The following is an 18,818-nucleotide window of genomic DNA, read 5'->3' as shown; positions in this document are numbered from 1 at the left end:
CAAAGTCGGATAAAAGAGATATTGTGTACTCTTAAGCGACCCGATTTATTTTAAACACTAAAAATATCTGTTTTGATCTGTTCAGGACACAAAGTAACCCGTCTTGTTATTATTTTTGAGAATCATCCGGCACTTTTTATTATATCAAAATTAATGGGATACAAACATCCGCGAGCGGATTGACGAACCGAACATGTCTCCCAACAGAAAGGGTTAACAGCAAGCGCACAAAATAAAGGAGGCGGCGTTTTGGCTCATATGAGCAAATGCTTCTATTATGCAAAATAATTTAGAAAACAATTTAAAAAATGTCAAAAAATTCTGACATATTTTTTTTTGGTGTACATCCAAACATTCTATGTTAGTGCACAAGTTTTTGTGGAGAAACAATATTTTATGTGGCGTGTAAAAAAAAGACAAAAAAAATCTACTGTACCTAGTCGTGTTATAGCATCAAAATTTGTCATTTTAGAAGAGCCAGATAATTTTTTTTTGAAAACTTGTGTACGAACATAAAATATGTAGATATACATGAATTTTTTTATTTTAGAATTTTTTAACACTTCGAAATGTAGATTCACACAGCAGAAGTAAATGCTTCTATGAGCCAAAGTGAATATCTCCAAAATCATGCGCTTCCTTATACAGATTCACACAACAGACGCTCGCTAATTTTTTTTATACAGAATCGGTTTTCAATTTTTTGAACGTGGGCGAGTCTCTAGATTTTTCAGACGCGCGAATAAATACACCGCGGAAAAAGCGCTTTACCAGATGCTATAAAATACAACGCCAAAAATAAATTTTGCATACATATGATTGAAAATAAGATCAGACATAGTACTAAAAGTACATTTTAAAGAACGATAATTAAATGGATACAATACATCAATATATCTGAGAAGTCGAAGTTCCCGCTCTGCCTTCTTTTGCGCAAAGAAGGCGCGCTCGTCGATGACATCCTACGGGAAGGAGGCGGCCCACGCCTCCATGGCGCGTTCATCCGCCTGCGCAATGGCGCGTCGCGCTGAAGCTGCTTGCGGCGGCGACACTGCTGGGCGGTGACGAGGCAGTCGAAGCCACCCAAGAACTCCACCTCAGCGAGCGACTCGCAGTTCTTGAAGTTGAGCTGCTGGCAGGGCGCTCGAGGCATCATGCCGCCACGTCATAGGCGCGCGACGCCTGCTCGACGACGTCGATGGTGCCGAGGGTGAGGCGAGCGCAGCCGGCGTGGATCTCCGCATAGAACGTGCCGCTCGGGCGGGCACACACACCGATGAAACCGAAGGGTTTGCGCCTGGGGGGCATGGAGGTGGAGCAGTCTCCACGGCCGTGGTGCGTGGCAGACGAGAGGGTGGCGCTTGGCGGGAGGGAGTTTTCAGCGGCGGTTGGGGATGTGTCACGTGCGTCGTTTTATACCGCGCGCCAAATCTCTCGCGCGCGGTGATACGAGTCTCAAACGTATCTATAATTTTTGATGCTTCATGCTTATTTTACACCAATTGATATATGTTTTATTTACACTTCGTGGCATTTTTATGCATTTTCGAGAACTAACCTTATTAATAAGATGTCTGTCAGTTCCTGTTTTCATCTACTTTTATATTTCAGAAAAGTTGTATAGGAAATATTCACGGAATTGGATGAAACAAAAGCCGAAGTTCCTATTTTTTCTATCACGAAGACGGAGTCTAGAGGAGAGACGAAGAAGCGCCAGGCGGCAGCCACATCATACCTGGGCGTGGCCCACCCCTGGCCGCGCCTAGGGTAGGTGCGAGCGTCATGGCGGGTCGCGGTCGCGCTCAAGCGAGCGGCGACTTCAGATCGGCGCCGCGGGAGCGGACTCGGGATGCGGCGGCTGCGGCCTGCGGTGGTTGTGCGCGGCCTCAGGCGGGCGTCGGCGTGGTGGCGGAGGCTCCAGGCATGGCGACGGGGGTCGGCAGGCGCGGGCGCGCTGGCATTCTTCTTGCGCCTGGCGGCGCGGGCCCGGATCTGGGCCGCGCGGGCCGTGGCCATTGCGTGGTGGCGCGAGGCCCTGCTCCGGTTCTGCGCGTAGACGTGTAAGCGCGCTGGCGGCCAGGGTCCCTCATCCCTGGCGCGGTGGAGGCGTCGGGGTCGCTGCGGCCGGCCGATCTGGGCCTTTGCGGCCCCATGGCGCGCCTCCTCGACGGCGCGGCGGCTGGGGAACGGATCTTTGACGTCTCCCCTCCCGATCTGGTGCTCCGGCAGTTGTTTGAAGCGGAGTGTGGTGCTGGTTTTGACTGATGCGTCGGGTGTGGGCGTCTGGTGGTTGGCGGCAAGGTCACATGCTCTGTTGGCCGCGCTCCTTCAACCCGAGTTTCAAGAGAGCTCGATGGCGGAGATGGCATGCCAGGCGAAAGCTTTGCACCTATCATGAGTAGGTGCCGATGACGACGGTGCCCACGGGAGCCGTACTCCTTCTTGAAGGCGTCTTCGTGAGGTACATCTCCTGCTGTCGCGGGTGTCTGGTGTTCTCCTGGTGAAAACCTGAGCTCCTCGTGAGCAGGCGACGACGACATTTATGCCGCTACCTTCTAGAAGGCGCCGCCTTTGGAGGCCTCGACACTTGTGGTGTGGTAGGTTTGCATCAACTAGGCATGGTTGCCTTGCGGCCGAAGATGGTGGACGCCGGGGCAGCGGCTCCGGATGGTGGATGGTGCGTTGAGGCGGCGGCCTCGAACGGCCTTGCAACTACAGGCACATGGGGTGTGGTTGTGGTCTAACAAGGCAAGGGTGGCGTGCTCGTGCTACGTGGGTAGCGAGTCCGTCGGCCCGGTCGGCGCGATCGGATGGTTGGCCTGGATGGCATGTCGGGGCGGCGGCCCCCGGATCTTTTGGCGCGGCGTTCGTGGTCTGCGGATGGTCGTCTAGTATAGCTTGGGCTACGAGGCGTCTAGTCCGTGCGGCGTTGCGGCTCGAAACCGGGCAGGGGAAGCCGGAGTGGCGGCTCCGGCACGGATGTGTTTGTTTTGTGCAATGGTGGCTTTGTGTCGTGTGGGCGACGAGGCCCTGTTGTTTGTGCGGTTTTTCGACCCTTTTTTCCTCAAAAATGGGGTCATTTTGTTCGGTTTTTGGGCCCGGTTTTTCTCATAAACTGGGTCAACCGGTCGTCTTGACCTTCTCCTCTATTGCGATGAATATAACAGTTCTCCTGTTGTTATTCAAAAATAAAAAATTGAAAATTTTAAGTAATTTTTCTTCAATGTTTAAAAAACCGGGTGCACATACACCCCGGTTCTCACATCCTTCCTCCCCGCCATTAGCGTCGCTATCGTGTTGCAACTGACAGAGAAATACAGCTGAAAAAAAGGCACAACTCTGAAGGTAAGTGACTCGCATTTGCCAAATATAAATTTAAGTACTTACTCCATTCCAAAATAAGTGACTCGCATTTGACAAGATTGTCACGTGTATCTACATATAAAAATGCGTAACAATACATATAAATCTAGATAAATCCGAGCCACTATACGAAACTTTATTTTTTTGCAAAAACTATACGAAACTTTTTGAAGATGATACGACTGATAGTCTCTTTTTCCGATAAAGAGATCGATGGATGGTCTCTAGCTGATAGTTTGTCAATAAACCAATTCCACCAAATCATCGGTCTTACTTTGTTCTAAGTATACTTAATTAATTTGCGTATTTCTAAGCACCCTAAAGTTGTATGTTCGCGGACAAATTTTTAGTGGCAACGAGTCTGTTTAAGTTGGACATGCGATGAAAAATTATACTCATTAAAATGACGACGAGACATTTTAAGAAGAAGACAAATAAATACACATGCATTTACCTAACCCTTTTAAAGGCCGATCCACGCTACTGAAGTCAATTGTTGTGTTTACATGTGTTAAAAAGCCGCCGTCAATAATCGTGGCATGTAAAGGAAAACACATACCATCCCACTTATTACTTAATTTTGTGGAACCGAGTGATATTTCCTAAATCATACTTAGTGTGGATGTCATTATTTTGTTGAAAAGGAGGATAACACAAAATTGTACTACTGAGAATTTAAGACCATTAATCTTCAATACAGTAAAGATAATGCTGTCGCATTTCCGCGGTCCGCTGTGCTAGTTTTATCTAAAATTCACATTTAACCATGAATTATTATATATTTGTAAGACCGTAGTGTTAGTATATTAAATTATATGCTACTGTGTTGGCATTGTCCTATTTGTGTTAAAAAAATGAAGGTGGACCTCCCTGCTTAAAAATACTAGATCTGCACTTAACATTACAACTTGATGGAAAGTCTTGTTTTCTCTTTAGCCTCTTTTATTATTTCCACTGTAACAAATTAGTGGTTTCATTAATGGAAATTTATTCGATAGATTTCGAGACTCGTGGTTGTATCTGGTGGTTGCTATATTAATATAGCGCAGCCGAAAGCCTGACTCGAGGAGGATAATGGTACCATCCGGTGACGGAAAGTCTTATGTCGGATGTTAGAGCATCTCTAGCAGATCCCTCAAACCCCATATGCAGCTATTCAAGCCACCCCAAAGCATATATCCGGATTGAAAATTGCACGCGCAATTCAGAAACGGCAAATCAAACTGCATAATTTAAATAAGCATTCACGCTAGATTTTGTTCGCTACATTGACATAGAGGAGATGAAACAGCGGAGCCTAGTGCTCCACTTTCTAGATTAATGGCGCCGCCACCGCCGCTACCAAAATACAGCTCACTGGGGAGCTTCGTGTCACAGCGGTGGATCTGGCAGGAGCTCAGTCGCTGTCGATCTCAATGTACCAGGCGTCCTGCGCCGCCTGCTCGTGAAGCCACTCCTCCTTCTTTTCAGTGTCGCGACGTCTCTTCTCCTCCAGCAGCTTGTCACCGTGCCCAGGGCCGTGTCAGGGACGAAGTCACCGGCCACCAGCGTGGGGGAGGCAAGCTCGAGCTTGGCGGCGAGGGTGGGGATGTCGTCGTCCTCCGCGTAGTCGCCGAGGTTGAACCGCGGCTCCGGTGCGGAGGCGCTCGAGCTGGCCCCCTCGGTGAAGGCGAGGCGACGCGACGCGCTGGAGCTCGATGCCTTGCTGCAGCTTGAGCGGCGCGGTGGTGGATCCCGCGACCTCGACGCCTCCAGGTCGCGGTAGTACTACGACTCGCGCCGCGCGAATGCGTGCGGCGGCTTCACCTCGTGGTGGAGGTAGCGGTATGAACTGCGGATGCGGGCGGCGTCGGAGGCCCGCCGCAGCTGCTCGAGCTCGTTGGTGGCGAGCTTGCGCACGGGGGTGGATCCAGTGCCGCCCACCCTCCATCCGCCGCATCCTCCTCGACCTCCGCCGGACACCATGGTGCTTGCGGGCATGGGGGAAACAGAGAGATTGCTCGCCGAAGATGAAACAACGGGGCAGATTGCTCGTTGGCGAGAGCGGAAGCGGCAAAGAGATGGATGGGATTTGACTCCCATCCGCGGCCGCAGACCAGTATATATAGCGGTCGATAACGGTTTTGGGCTGCAGCCTGGAAAAATTATCCGGGCCAGACGATCGATGCGGTGTCTGGCTTATCCGAAAAAACGGCCGAAAAACCTCATGTAGGCACAATTTGCTATATAGAGACCGATATAGGAGATCTGCTAGAGATGCTCTTAAGCTCTGATGAAAAAATGTTTTTCAGAAACACCAACTGCGGGTAGCTCGGCGACTCTTTTTATCCCTGAAGTTTTGGAAAAAAATCGCTTGAGCAACCTGTAGCTAGTTTTAATCTCTTCTCTTTCGTTTTCCAGCCAAGTAATAAGAGCACGCAGCTAGCGCAATGTGGTGGGTGATCCATCGCTCATAAAGAAATCAGCAACAGAAACAAAATAATCGAAACGACGGTCACATGCAGTGTTCACTGGCTGGGCAAAGGGCCAGAGCAGCTCCCGGCCTTGCCGAGAAAAATGTCTCTCCGCGCACCAGTACCACACGCTCGGCCACCCAGCGCGTCGTCGTACACGGCAGCAGCCGCAACAGTGCGTCGCTACCCCACACACCGCAAGCCTGCTGCAGTGCTGCCGGCCGGGAGGGCGACCTCGTCCCGTGAGCTGCCATGGCAGCCACCTGCACCCACGCATGTCTGTGTCTAGACTCTGCAGACTACAGTCGGTTGTAGCATGTATCATTACGTACACGTAACGCACCACACGAATACCGTGACACGACCGACGCGGCGGCCGGCGGGCTCGGTGCGCTCAGTCGGCGGCGAGGCGGACGGCGGCGCGGCAGAAGGGGCAGCGGGAGGCGGCCTGGACCCAGGGCACGGCGCAGGCCCAGTGGAAGCGGTGCGAGCAGGGCAGGTGCGCCAGCACGTCGCCCGCCCGGAACTCCTCCAGGCACACCGCGCACTCCGCCTGCTCCGTCGGCGGTGGCGACGCCTTCCGCAGGCCCCAGCTGAACCTCCGGCCGCCTCCTTTCTTCGTGAACACCTCCCGCTGCAGCACGGTCGTCGCGTCCTTCGCCGGGTGCTGGTGGTTGCCAGCGTCTCTGTCTCTGGGACTGCTCGACGGGACCGGGAGCCGGAGGCTTCCCGTGCTGTGACGCCTGCAAGTTTCAGTGGAAAATGATTAATCAAGACACTGTTGCTTCTTTTGAAGGTTGTTATAAACCTTTAAGCTGGATTAGTAGCAGAATCAAATGAACAGAGAATTATCGGTGAGCTCATGCTGTCATGCACGGTTGAGGCACTCCTAGTCAGTCCAGTTATATCCCTATCAAATAAAGCACTGAAACTTCTGTTCTGAGAATACAAACCATGCCAGATGAAGGCATGAAGCTAGATTCATGCAGAAAAGTACTCGGTCACGTTATACTATCAACAAAGGAAGCTGCTCATGATTGAAGTCCAGGTATGTTTCCCAATCTGGACATAACCCAACACATGAATTCAGACAAAGAGTCTCTCTAAGTCTGAATTCACTCTCAACCTTGACTAAAAAAAGGCGAATTCAACAAGGGTCGTGTGGCTCTGAACAAGTTTCGTAAGTACCTCATGACCACAGATTCCCTCTGGTTCCTGAGCTTCTGATCCAGCCGCTCCTTGGCTTCCCTGGCGTTGCTATCCAGCTGCATCGCCAACATCTCCTCGCACACGCCGCTCCTCTGCTCCAAACCAATCAATCAATCAACAAGATCGAGATTAGACAAATAAACATGCAAGAATCAAACAGCGTAGGACGACAAACAATCCATGGATTCTCGGTTACCTTAGGGAACCCTGCTGCAGCGTGGCCTTGCCCGTTGCCGGCGCCGTATAGACCCAGCGACGTCCGCCGCGACGTGCCGGCACACGGCGCCTCCGCCGACGACCCGACCGCCCGGAGCCGCCGCCTCCTTGCGAACTCGACGCCGGGCAGCATCCCGGCCATGAGGCCCATCCACCGCACCCAGACCACACACGCGGCAAGTGACAACAACACAGCACCTGCCTGCCTAGACACGTACTACCTATCTGCTAACTGCAATCTACCAACCTGTCCTCTAGTCCGGTACCTGACGCGCTAAGCTACAAGATTCAGGAGCTGGGAGAGAATCTATCACCGGCGTATGTGGAAGGCCTCCATTTTGAGCAGGAAGATGAGGAGGAGCTCGTCCATGCCCGGCCAACCATGAACCAACCAGGCTCGTCGTTTGGACGGGGGGCAGAAGCTTTCTATCTAGAGGTAGGAGGAGGAGGAGCTTATCGTCATGGTCATGGTGTGGGCGCCCTTCAACTGTGCATGCCAATTGCCCCAACTACCTTCTGTCGATCTATACAAAGGCAGCGGAATCGAGTGGACGCGAGTGTATTTATGTGATCCCCGCGCGTGCCCGCCCACGTGACCGGAATTCCAAGCATGGTTTGTTTGGTGGTAGGGCAGGGCTTTTGGTGGGATGATTGGCCCGTGGCGATCTATACGGCACCTGCTTGGGGTTGCCATGCTTTGGCTAATGTGGACAGAGGTGAGGGCCTAACCTAAGGTAGAACGAGGCTGCAGGGAGGAACTCTCTTAGCTTAGGGTTACAGAGATAGAAGCACCTTATATAGGTCAGGACTGGGCTGGGCCAGATGGACCACAAAAGAGAACAAGAAAACAGCCCAACACTCCCCCTCAAGATGGGTGATAAATGTCAATCATCCTCATCTTGGCACAGGCAAGATTACACTCCTTTGATCCTAGTCCTTTTGTTAAACAGTCTGCCACTTGTTGTCCTGATCTCACATAAGCCAATGAGATAATCCCTGCATCAATCTTTTCTTTAATAAAGAATTTGTCTATCTCCACATGTTTAGTTCGCTCATGCTCGGACAGTGGTTGTTTGCTATGTTTATGGCGTACATATTATCACACCACACTTTCAAGCTTCCTTGCCTTAAAAGTTTTAGCTCTCTTAGAAGGTTTCGTACCCACAACATTTCACCCGTGCCCCGTGACATAGCTCGTACTCTGCTTCACTCGTTGATTTCGAGACAACAGCATTGTTTCTTACTTCTCCATGACACCAAATTTCCTCCAACAAAAACACAATACCCCGAGGTGGATCTCCGATCATCTAAGCAGACTAGCCCAATCTGCATCACAATATCCATCTACATTTAGGTGTCCATTACTTTTAAACTACAATCCTTTTCCTGGAGTGCCCTTCAAGTATCTCAAGATTCTTTGAGCTGCTTCCAAGTGTCCATCCCTCGGATCATGCATATAGCGACTCACTACACTCACTGCAAATGATATATCTCGGTCTTGTGTGGCATAAGTATATTAGTCTTCCAACGAGTCTTTGATATTTCTCCTTGTCTATGGGTGCTCCGGACTCGCCGTGATTTTATTATTTTGGTCAATAGGGGTTGAAGCCACTCGGCAACCCAAGCATGCCCATATCATCTAAGAGATCAAATGTATACTTTCTTTGAGATAGTGATATCCCTTTTGACGATCGTGCAACTTCTATTCCAAGGAAGTATTTAAGTTTTCCCAAATCTTTCACCTCAAAGGCTTGACTCAAGCATCCTTTCAGCTTTGCGATTTCAACATCATCATCTCCCGTGATAATAATATCATCAACATACACAGACAAGGATACTGATTCTCTTCTCGGAATGTACGTCAGAAATAAGGTATGGTCTCCATTGCATTGACCATATCCCATGCCACACACCACTTGTCTAAACCTATCAAACCAGGCCCGTGGAGATTGTTTGAGGCCATATAGAGATTTCTTCGGCCTACATACCTTCCCTTTAGTTTCCGGTCCGACAAATCCTGGTGGCATCTCCATATACACCTCCTCTTGAAGATCACCATGCAGTAAATGCATTTTTGACATCAAGTTGATGCAAGGGCCATCCGAAATTTGCTCGCACAAGAGATCAATATTCTGACAGTGCTCATTTTTGCCACTGGTGCAAACGTCTCATCATAGTCAATCCCATAAGTCTGACTATATCCTCTTGCCACAAGTCTTGCCTTATATCTCTCCACTTTTCCTTCTGCATTTTGTTTCACAGAATAGATCCACTTACAGCCTACTGTATTCTTTCCTTTAGGGAGATCTGTCAACTCCCATGTTTTATTTTTCTTCAAGGCCTCTAATTCTTCCACCATAGCATTGCACCATCTTGGGTCCAACCTGGCTGCCTTCCAATCCTTAGGAACAGTATACAGCTTGTAGTGAAGCAACAAAAGCCCGAAAAGAGGGTGACAATGCCTCGTAAGAAATATAATTTCCTACGTCATAGTCATCATAACTCAGCCGCTTTGGGGGCCCAACTTTCCTTACCCCTTTCCTTATTGCAATTGGCAAGTCTAGGCTATTATTGGACTCAGTCTGAGATTGATTCTCCTTAGCAGAATCTACACTTGTGCTTCCTTGATTTTCGTGTCCAATGGGTTCCTCCCCGCCCTCGGTCTTGTTGCTCCTCCAAGGCATCTACTTGTTCCCTTTGTACTTGTCTTCTAGAGTACACAAGTGGATTCTGCAGCCCATCTTTGTGTTGGTACAGGTCTAGGTGGTGTAGGTGTACCAGGAATTGCAGGAATCTCCGCAACAATAGGAATTTGTTGATGTTGATGTTGATGTTGGTCACCATCTTGCTGCTCTTGATCACCACATTGCTGTTGCTCCCCCTCTTGAGCATCACCAAGATGGTCAAGCCCCTGGAACAAGCCACTAAGATCACTCTCACCGTCATAAAATGGTTCTGACTCGCGAAACGTAACATCCATGCTTACAAATGTCCTCCTGTCGGTGGGACTCCAACACTTGTAACCCTTCCCGTCCGGAGGAATAGCCAATAAAGATACATTTGATAGCCCGATGATCTAGCTTGCCAACACGATGGTCTCGTGATCCCTTACAAAACATGTACAGCCAAAGAGTTTGGGTGGTACAACAAAGTCATTGTTATTTAGAAGGAGTTGGCAAGGAGACCGCATACCTAGAATCTTTGAAGGCATTCTGTTGATCAAATACGTAGCAGCTCATAACCGCCTCACTCCATAAGAATTTGGGAACATTAATGGTAAACATAAGAGATCGAGCCACTTCAAGAATGTGCCTATTCTTCCGCTCAACAACTCCATTCCGGGGAGGAGTGTCGTGACATGAAGTCCGGTGCAAGTATACCTTGCGAAGATAAGAAAGCAAGAAAAGGTTTGTTGATATATTCAGCACCATTATCACTTCGATCACTTGCACTCGAACATTGAATTGGTTTTTCACATAGGCACAAAAACTCGAAAACAAGTGAACACTTCATCTTTGTGACGCATAAGATAAATCCAAGTCATTCCGGAATAGCAATCAATAAAAGTCACAAAGTACTTCATGCCACTTATCGACACAACAGGACACGTCCATACATCGAGTGCACTAACACAAATGGGGATACACTTCGATCCCTCTACTAACATAAGAGGTTCTCGTATGCTTAGCATATTCGCAGGCATCACAACATAATTTGGTTTTGTCCACTCCATTCATTACATCAGGAAAAACTCGAAACATTTTATCAAACGCCATGTGGCCCATTCGGCAATGATGAACTAGTGCCATACTCTCCTTTCCTCCAACAATTGCAGCAAACACGGAACTAGCATCATGCCCCATCTTGTCACGATCTATGTGCCAAAGACCTCTATGCCTGGTTGCAGTCCCAATCTTCTTGCTCGCTCTCCCTTTCCCGAATTAAACACATATATCTATCAACTATTATACGGTAGTCCTCGCTGATCGATCAGTGGCACTTAGAGATAGCAGATTTACTGGAAAAGCAGAACATGTAGAACCGATGACAATTTTATGTTGGATGTACATTGCACCGACCCTCCCCTTTTATAGATTGTGCTCGTGCCATCCGCTGTTTGGATAGTGCCTCTATGTGTGGGAGGATACCGAGTATAAGAGTCAAACTCACTAATATTCCCAAGTAACATGTTTGGATGCTCCGTAATCAAGAATCCAATCCGAATTAGCATTATGAGTGGCTACGTAAACTCGATCAATATTACCTTCATCTTTGTAGACAAAGTGAGCAAAGTTCCCAAAGGTTGCTTCATTTTGTCCTTCTTCCTTTGATTGTCCCCGAGAGGTACCGGTAGTTGGCTCGAAGTCGCTGCCATATGTGCCTTGGGTGATATAGTGTGCTGCTGTCCACCACCCCTGCCATACTGTTGTCCATATGGCTGTCCACCACCTCTGCCATACTGATGTCCATATGACTGTCCACCACCTCTTGCATACTGCTGTCCATATGGCTGTCCACCACCTCTGCCATCACCTCTTCCTCTGTAGCTTCCTCTGCCATGTGTCTCTCATCTCTTGTCTCTCGGTAGTGTAGAAGGTCGGATGAGGGACATAATCGCTTCCCTTTGTCATATTCAGACGCACTTCCTCTCTGGACATAGCTGCAATGGCTTCTTTGAGAGAAGGGGTAGTGGTTTGATGCAGTAAAGCAGCCCTTCTCCCCTCAAAATCTTGACTAAGGCCTTTCAAGAACTTCATGACTCGCCGACGTTCAATCCAGCCTTGCAAGAAGACTCACACATTCCCCATGGGCAAGTTCCAGAGGGTCAACATGATCTAAATCTCCCCAAAGATGCCGCAACTCAGCCACATATGCCATCACAGCTTTGTTTCCTTGTTGCAAGTCATGCACTTTATCCTCAATCTCAAGCAATCAACATAATGTTCCCCTTTCCAGAATATAGATTTGATAGAGTGTCCCATACCTCCGAAGCTTTTGTGAGTGCCTCTACAGAAGCAAAGAATGTTAGGAACCAAAGAGTTAAGCAACCATGCCACAATCGGAGAATTTATGGCATTCCACTCGTTTCCATTCCGGACCGGCCTTGTCCGTTGGTTCTCGCAGCCTTCACCACTCACACGTTCATCCAGCTCCTTTCGAGTTCAAAATCAACAGCGCCCTCCTTGACCACCGGAGATAGTTGGTCACTCCTTCCAACTTGATTTCATTCGCCGGCAGCTCAAGTTTCTGACCGATGTTGGTATGGGGAACGATTGCTCCCCCTCCAGCAGATCCTCCTCCTCCATCTCCTTTGGTAGTGATAAGTTCCGCCAGCCTTCTCCGCAGCCTTGGCCAAATCCCCGTTGTCCCCCATGCTTGACACCAAACTAACCTCTCAGAAACACCAAAGGGCTTACCCGCAGGATGCCCTCTTCGTCTTCTTACTCGTCACTGCCTTCCCCTCCTTGCCGCCGCAGCAGCCTGCTTCCTTCCTCTTCCTCCTAGCTGCCGCAGCAGCCTGCTTCCTTCCTCTTCCTCTTCCTCTTCCTCCTAGCTGCCACAGCAGACTAGGCTTCCAGATCGGCAGTCCTTCCTGTCGTTGCCCTCACTGCCTCTTGCTCTGATACCATGTGGACAGAGGTGAGGGCCTAACCTGGGGTAGAAGGAGGCTGCAGGGAGGAACTCTCTTAGCTTAGGGTTACAGAGATAGAAGCACCTTATATAGGTCAGGACTGGGCTGGGCCAGATGGGCCACAAAAGAGAACAAAAAGACAGCCCAACAGATACACCAACAGATATCCAACAGCTAAGTTTAGCCTGTGGTGAACCAAAATGTTTAGCATGCTTTGGATGGTTGTCATGCTTTGTCATGTTGCATGCCGTGTCGGGTTTTTGCTTTTTTTTTCCTCCCGTAAACAGGTGTTGTTTTTCTCTCATAAACAAGCATGTTACGGTTTTCACTCAGTTTTTTGTTAATGGTTCGAGGCTTTTGGTCTCCGTTAAAAAAAAAAACTTTACATACATTAAACCACACTTCTCATAGAAATTGTTCTCGATGATAATATGCTAATGAGTGATTGAGTGAACTCTCACGAAACAACATGAGAACAAAATTGCATTTCGTGTTACTCAAATATTTTGTGATGCTGACTAGATGAGTCATGTGAGAGAGAAAGGGCAATTGCATTGCTTTTGGGTACCAACCAAAATCGCTATCGGAAATCACTACACTAAAATTTGCAATGGTATACAATTGAACACGAAACAAACACGCAAAAGATATTCCCGATCCACGTCTACATTTCATCAACTCAACGTGACCAACTGATGTAGCAAAGCAAGCAACCGTCCCCCACCACCATGTTCAATCAAAATCTCCTTAATGCGCATGAAAACTACGCAGTTTGACTAATACTGCAGCCCAAATTAAGCTCTATCTCCGGCTCGGTTCAATGGTTGTCATGCTCATGCTTTTCTCTAAATTTCCTTTCTATTGAGCAAAATATTTACCATAGTTTAGCTGCAATTTTCTGGACCTTCATCCTCGTCGGGTCGACAAGTGGAACAAAATTTTGGAATCGAGATACAGGAGAATATATTTTTTTAAACTTTGCGAAGCATCTAATTGTAATTCTTGAAAAATAATGAAGCAAATTGCTCGTCTAGTATCTCCAGAAACTTAGACATGTAAACTTTCGAAAATAATAAAATATTTTTTTACATGGGTAAAATAAGAAAAGTATAGTGTTACGTATAAGTCTTGAAACTTACAATGTACTATCCTCTTTTTCTCATATTCACATGATTTAGTAAATGTTTGTATTATTTTATGAAAATTTACGTGGATAAGTTTTGGATGTGAGTACACTGAAACACATGTTCATTCTGGTCTTTCCGTGCATGTGAGTTGATATTATATACGTTATTAAGGTGGTGTCGATGGGGCCCGGGGGGGGGGGGGTATTCAAATGAGTAGGAGAACAATGTCGCAACTTTATATTTCTTGAATTAGTGCCCATTGTTGTGGTAGACTAGACATCATGATGTCAGGGAAAATTGAATTAGGAAATTTCATACATACCGAAGAGAACTTACTCTACCACTCTGAAAAATTGGCTTCCAACACTATGCCACTGAAGTTTTGCACTAGGTACAGACCAGCCAGTACCGCAACCATCAAGTGGTTGAGATGATTTTCCCCTTAGCTAGAACCTATTGATTTAGCACTTGTGATATATTGATTTCATTAAATATTATGTGTCATATTTTGGCATTGAAACTTTAGTATGGAAATAACCCAAACAGTCATATTAAACAATAGCATGAAATAGGGAAAACTAGATGAAAATAGCATGACTGTTTAACATAATAAAAATTTTGCCAAAATTTCAACCTTCCAAAAACCTGAAATATTACAGTAAATCGTAAATTTTTTTCATAATTATTATGTTCAAATTTGAGCAAAACATGGTCATAGTCTAAGGGGAAATCAATTGTAAATCTTTAATCAAATTTTGGATAAAATTTTATATGGCCATGAAAATTTAGAACTTTCAAACCTCAACAAAAATATGCTTTCCTTTCAATTATATTTGTTTAGATTTTTGAAAGCCTGAAATTTTTAAAATGTATTTGGGCATATGAGCAAGCTCTACATGATTATTCAAAATTTTCTGCAGTTTTTTTATTGATTATGTCGCGGCTACAAAATGGAAGATGAAACAAACACGCCATAGATAATGCCAACCCACATTTCATCAATCCGACGTGACCCATTGATGTAGCAAGGCAACAACGCAAAGCAAGCTACCGTCCCCCGCGGCGCCACCACCAAGTGCAATCAAAATCTCCTTAATGTGCACGAAAGCAACACTCATTGACGCACCACGCAAAGCTCCTTGGTGGCCTTTCCAATCAACAGAGAAGTTTCCGTTCGCCCCTACCTCGTGGACATGGACGCCGGCCACTTTTGATTAAATTTCACCCTTCCCCCTGGCCGGAGAGCATCTATATATCCGCCGCCGTCGTCATCGTCTCAGGTGAACAAGGCGTGTCTTTTGTCGCCGATGCATCCGAGTGAGTGAGTGAGTGGGCGCATAGAATCCAACGAGGGAGCACACCCCACCACCACGCTGCCCAGTTGCCATGTACTGTCGCTCTCGTCTCCCACTGCACCTTCCACCAGTTGGTGCGTGATCGCGATCGATCTCAGCGCTTATCGCAAGGAGGAATATATAGATCGAGAGATAGGTGCTGGCACCGATGCACAGAGATATTTGTCCGATCCACAATCTTGTAAAGAAAATATTTGTCCAATCGACGGGAACTATGCATGCTACGGTGGAGCGGCTAGCAGTTACATGGACAAGGCTTTGTGCGTGATGGTTCAGTGTCGAAGCACCTTGCTTGATCTGTGGAGCAATATTTTATATTCGAGGTCTTAGTGTTCGATGCATATTTGATAAAGAGATGTATGGAATTTTCTAGAGCAGAAATCGCCTCTCGTAAAACCTTATATTCATTCGATCGGATTATGGTTCTCAGGTTCTTAACTCGCCAATTCAAAATTTGATAGCAGTGGCGTTCCTCGGAACGCTGCTTGTGATTATTTTTTTGGTGGTGGTCGTCGTGCACATCATCTTCCTTTTCTTTTTGGCGTGGTTTACTGGGTGGCATAAGGTTTACTGGGTGGCATAAGGTTCATCTACCCGTCTGCGTGCGCAGCGGAGGTCGCGAGTCATCTGCGTCGTGAGCTTCCGGCGCCAACACGTGTCGAAAGCACGTTAGCACGACACTACGCTTGCTGGTAGCAACTGGATTAGGCGCCTCCGCTGGAACCATGCACCGCCGCCGCTAGCCGCTGCGCGGCTGCCCGCCCGCGCCGCGCACCATCTCCGTGCGGGAGCACCTCATCTGCATGTCTGCGTGCGCGATGGAGGTCGCGAGTCATCTGTGTTGTGCGTGCGCCGAGTTGGAGTCATCTGCCCACGAAGATGAACCAGACATGCAGAAGCGCCCGGAGGAAGTCGGATGGCAGAACCCGCAGACGGTCCAAGTGCGCCGCCGTGAGCCATAGCTAGTTAATTTGCCAGACAGGCCGACTGGCCAAAGACCTACCAGACATGCAGAAGCGCCCGGAGGAAGTCGGATGGCAGAACCCGCAGACGGTCCAAGTGCGCCGCCGTGAGCCATAGCTAGTTAATTTGCCAGACAGGCCGACTGGCCAAAGACCTAATACGAGTGACGGCGGCACGCCGGCGGAGCGGAAGAGCACGACAAAGCCCACCAGGACGCGCCAACCGTTGGGAGTGAGCTTCCGGCGCCAACCCTTGGGAGTGACCTTCCGGAACACGGCGAGTGACGGCGGCACGCCGGCGGAGTGGAAAACACGGCGAGTCCAGCTACTACCGCCGCCGCTTGCTGGTAGCAACTGGATTAGGCGCCTCCACCGCCGGTGCCAGTCGAGAGCAGAAACCCCGAGCTCGGAACCATGCACCGCCGCCGCTAGCCGCCGCGGGGCTGCCCGCTCGCGCCGCGCACCATCTCCGTGCGGGAGCACCTCATCCGCATGTCTGCGTGCGCGATGGAGGTCGCGAGTCATCTGTGTTGTGCGTGCGCCGAGTTGGAGTCATCTCGCCCACGAAGATGAACCAGACATGCGTAAGCGCCCGGAGGAAGTCGGATGGCGTAACCCGCAGACGGTCCAAGTGCGCCGCCGTGAGCCATAGCTAGTTAATTTGCCGGACAGGCCGACCGGCCAAAGACCTACCGCACATGCGTAAGCGCCCGGAGGAAGTCGGATGGCAGTAACCCGCAGACGGTCCAAGTGCGCCGCCGTGAGCCATAGCTAGTTAATTTGCCAGACAGGCCGACTGGCCAAAGACCTAATACGAGTGACGGCGGCACGCCGGCGGAGCGGAAGAGCACGACAAAGCCCACCAGGACGCGCCAACCGTTGGGAGTGAGCTTCCGGCGCCAACCCTTGGGAGTGACCTTCCGGAACACGGCGAGTGACGGCGGCACGCCGGCGGAGTGGAAGAACACGGCGAGTCTAGCTACTACCGCCGCCGCTTGCTGGTAGCAACTGGATTAGGCGCCTCCACCGCCGGTGCCAGTCGAGAGCAGAAACCCCAGCTGGAACCATGCACCGCCGCCGCTAGCCGGCTGCGGGGCTGCCCGCCCGCGCCGCGCACCATCTCCGTGCGGGAGCACCTCATCCGCATGTATGCGTGCGCGATGGAGGTCGCGAGTCATCCGTGTTGTGTGTGCGCCGAGTTGGAGTCATCCGCCCACGAAGATGAACCGGACATGCGTAAGCGCCGGGAGGAAGTCGGATGGCGAGAACCCGCGACGGTCCAAGTGCGCCGCCGTGAGCCATAGCTAGTTAATTTGCCGGACGGGCCGATCGGCCAAAGACCTACCGACATGCGTAAGCGCCCGGAGGAAGTCGGATGGCGTGAACCCGCAGACGGTCCAAGTGCGCCGCCGTGAGCCATAGCTAGTTAATTTGCCGACAGCCGACCGGCCAAAGACCTAATACGAGTGACGGCGGCACGCCGGCGGAGCGGAAGAGCACGACAAAGCCCACCAGGACGCGCCAACCGTTGGGAGTGAGCTTCCGGCGCCAACCCTTGGGAGTGACCTTCCGGAACACAGCGAGTGACGGCGGCACGCCGGCGGAGTGGAAGAACACGGCGAGTCCAGCTACTACCGCCGCCGCTTGCTGGTAGCAACTGGATTAGGCGCCTCCACCGCCGGTGCCAGTCGAGAGCAGAAACCCCAGCTGGAACCATGCACCGCCGCCGCTAGCCGCTGCGGGGCTGCCCGCCTGCGCCGCGCACCATCTCCGTGCGGGAGCACCTCATCTGCATGTCTGCGTGCGCGATGGAGGTCGCGAGTCATCTGTGTTGTGCGTGCGCCGAGTTGGAGTCATCTGCCCACGAAGATGAACCAGACATGCGAAGCGCCCGGAGGAAGTCGGATGGCAGAACCCGCAGACGGTCCAAGTGCGCCGCCGTGAGCCATAGCTAGTTAATTTGCCAGATAGGCCGACTGGCCAAAGACCTACCAGACATGCGTAAGCGCCCGGAGGAAGTCGGATGGCGTGAACCCGCAGACGGTCCAAGTGCGCCGCCGTGAGCCATAGCTAGTTAATTTGCCAGACAGGCCGACTGGCCAAAGACCTAATACGAGTGACGGCGGCACGCCGGCGGAGCGGAAGAGCACGACAAAGCCCACCAGGACGCGCCAACCGTTGGGAGTGAGCTTCCGGCGCCAACCCTTGGGAGTGACCTTCCGGAACACGGCGAGTGACGGCGGCACGCCGGCGGAGTGGAAGAACACGGCGAGTCCAGCTACTGCCGCCGCCGCTTGCTGGTAGCAACTGGATTAGGCGCCTGCAGCGCCGGTGCCAGTCGAGAGCAGAAACCCCAGCTGTCATGTGTTTTCAGTGTGTATTCTTCATTGTGTGTCGTGCCTAGTATGTTCCGTGTGCTTTTGTTTAAGGATCGAAATTTTGCCGTGTGGAGAACCAACTTGAGGTTGGGTGGTTAGGAGGGTGGTTGTACCCCCAACCCA

At 50.0% G+C, this 18,818-nt stretch overlaps 1 protein-coding gene across 1 annotated transcript; it reads right to left on the bottom strand.

Moving 5' to 3' along the window:
• Positions 1-5,824: 5,824 nt before the first annotated feature.
• Positions 5,825-7,693, bottom strand: LOC124689034 (probable E3 ubiquitin-protein ligase RHY1A). Its single transcript, XM_047222640.1, has 3 exons — positions 7,222-7,693; positions 7,005-7,117; positions 5,825-6,559 (listed from the first exon to the last, which is right to left on the bottom strand). The coding sequence occupies exons 1-3, from the start codon at positions 7,390-7,392 to the stop codon at positions 6,211-6,213; spliced, it is 633 nt and encodes a 210-aa protein (XP_047078596.1). The 5' UTR covers positions 7,393-7,693; the 3' UTR covers positions 5,825-6,210.
• Positions 7,694-18,818: the final 11,125 nt, after the last annotated feature.

This window comes from Lolium rigidum, chromosome 2 (genome assembly GCF_022539505.1).
Source record: "Lolium rigidum isolate FL_2022 chromosome 2, APGP_CSIRO_Lrig_0.1, whole genome shotgun sequence".
Classification (NCBI taxonomy): domain Eukaryota; kingdom Viridiplantae; phylum Streptophyta; class Magnoliopsida; order Poales; family Poaceae; genus Lolium; species Lolium rigidum.
This window is presented reverse-complemented; position numbering and strand designations above follow the sequence as displayed.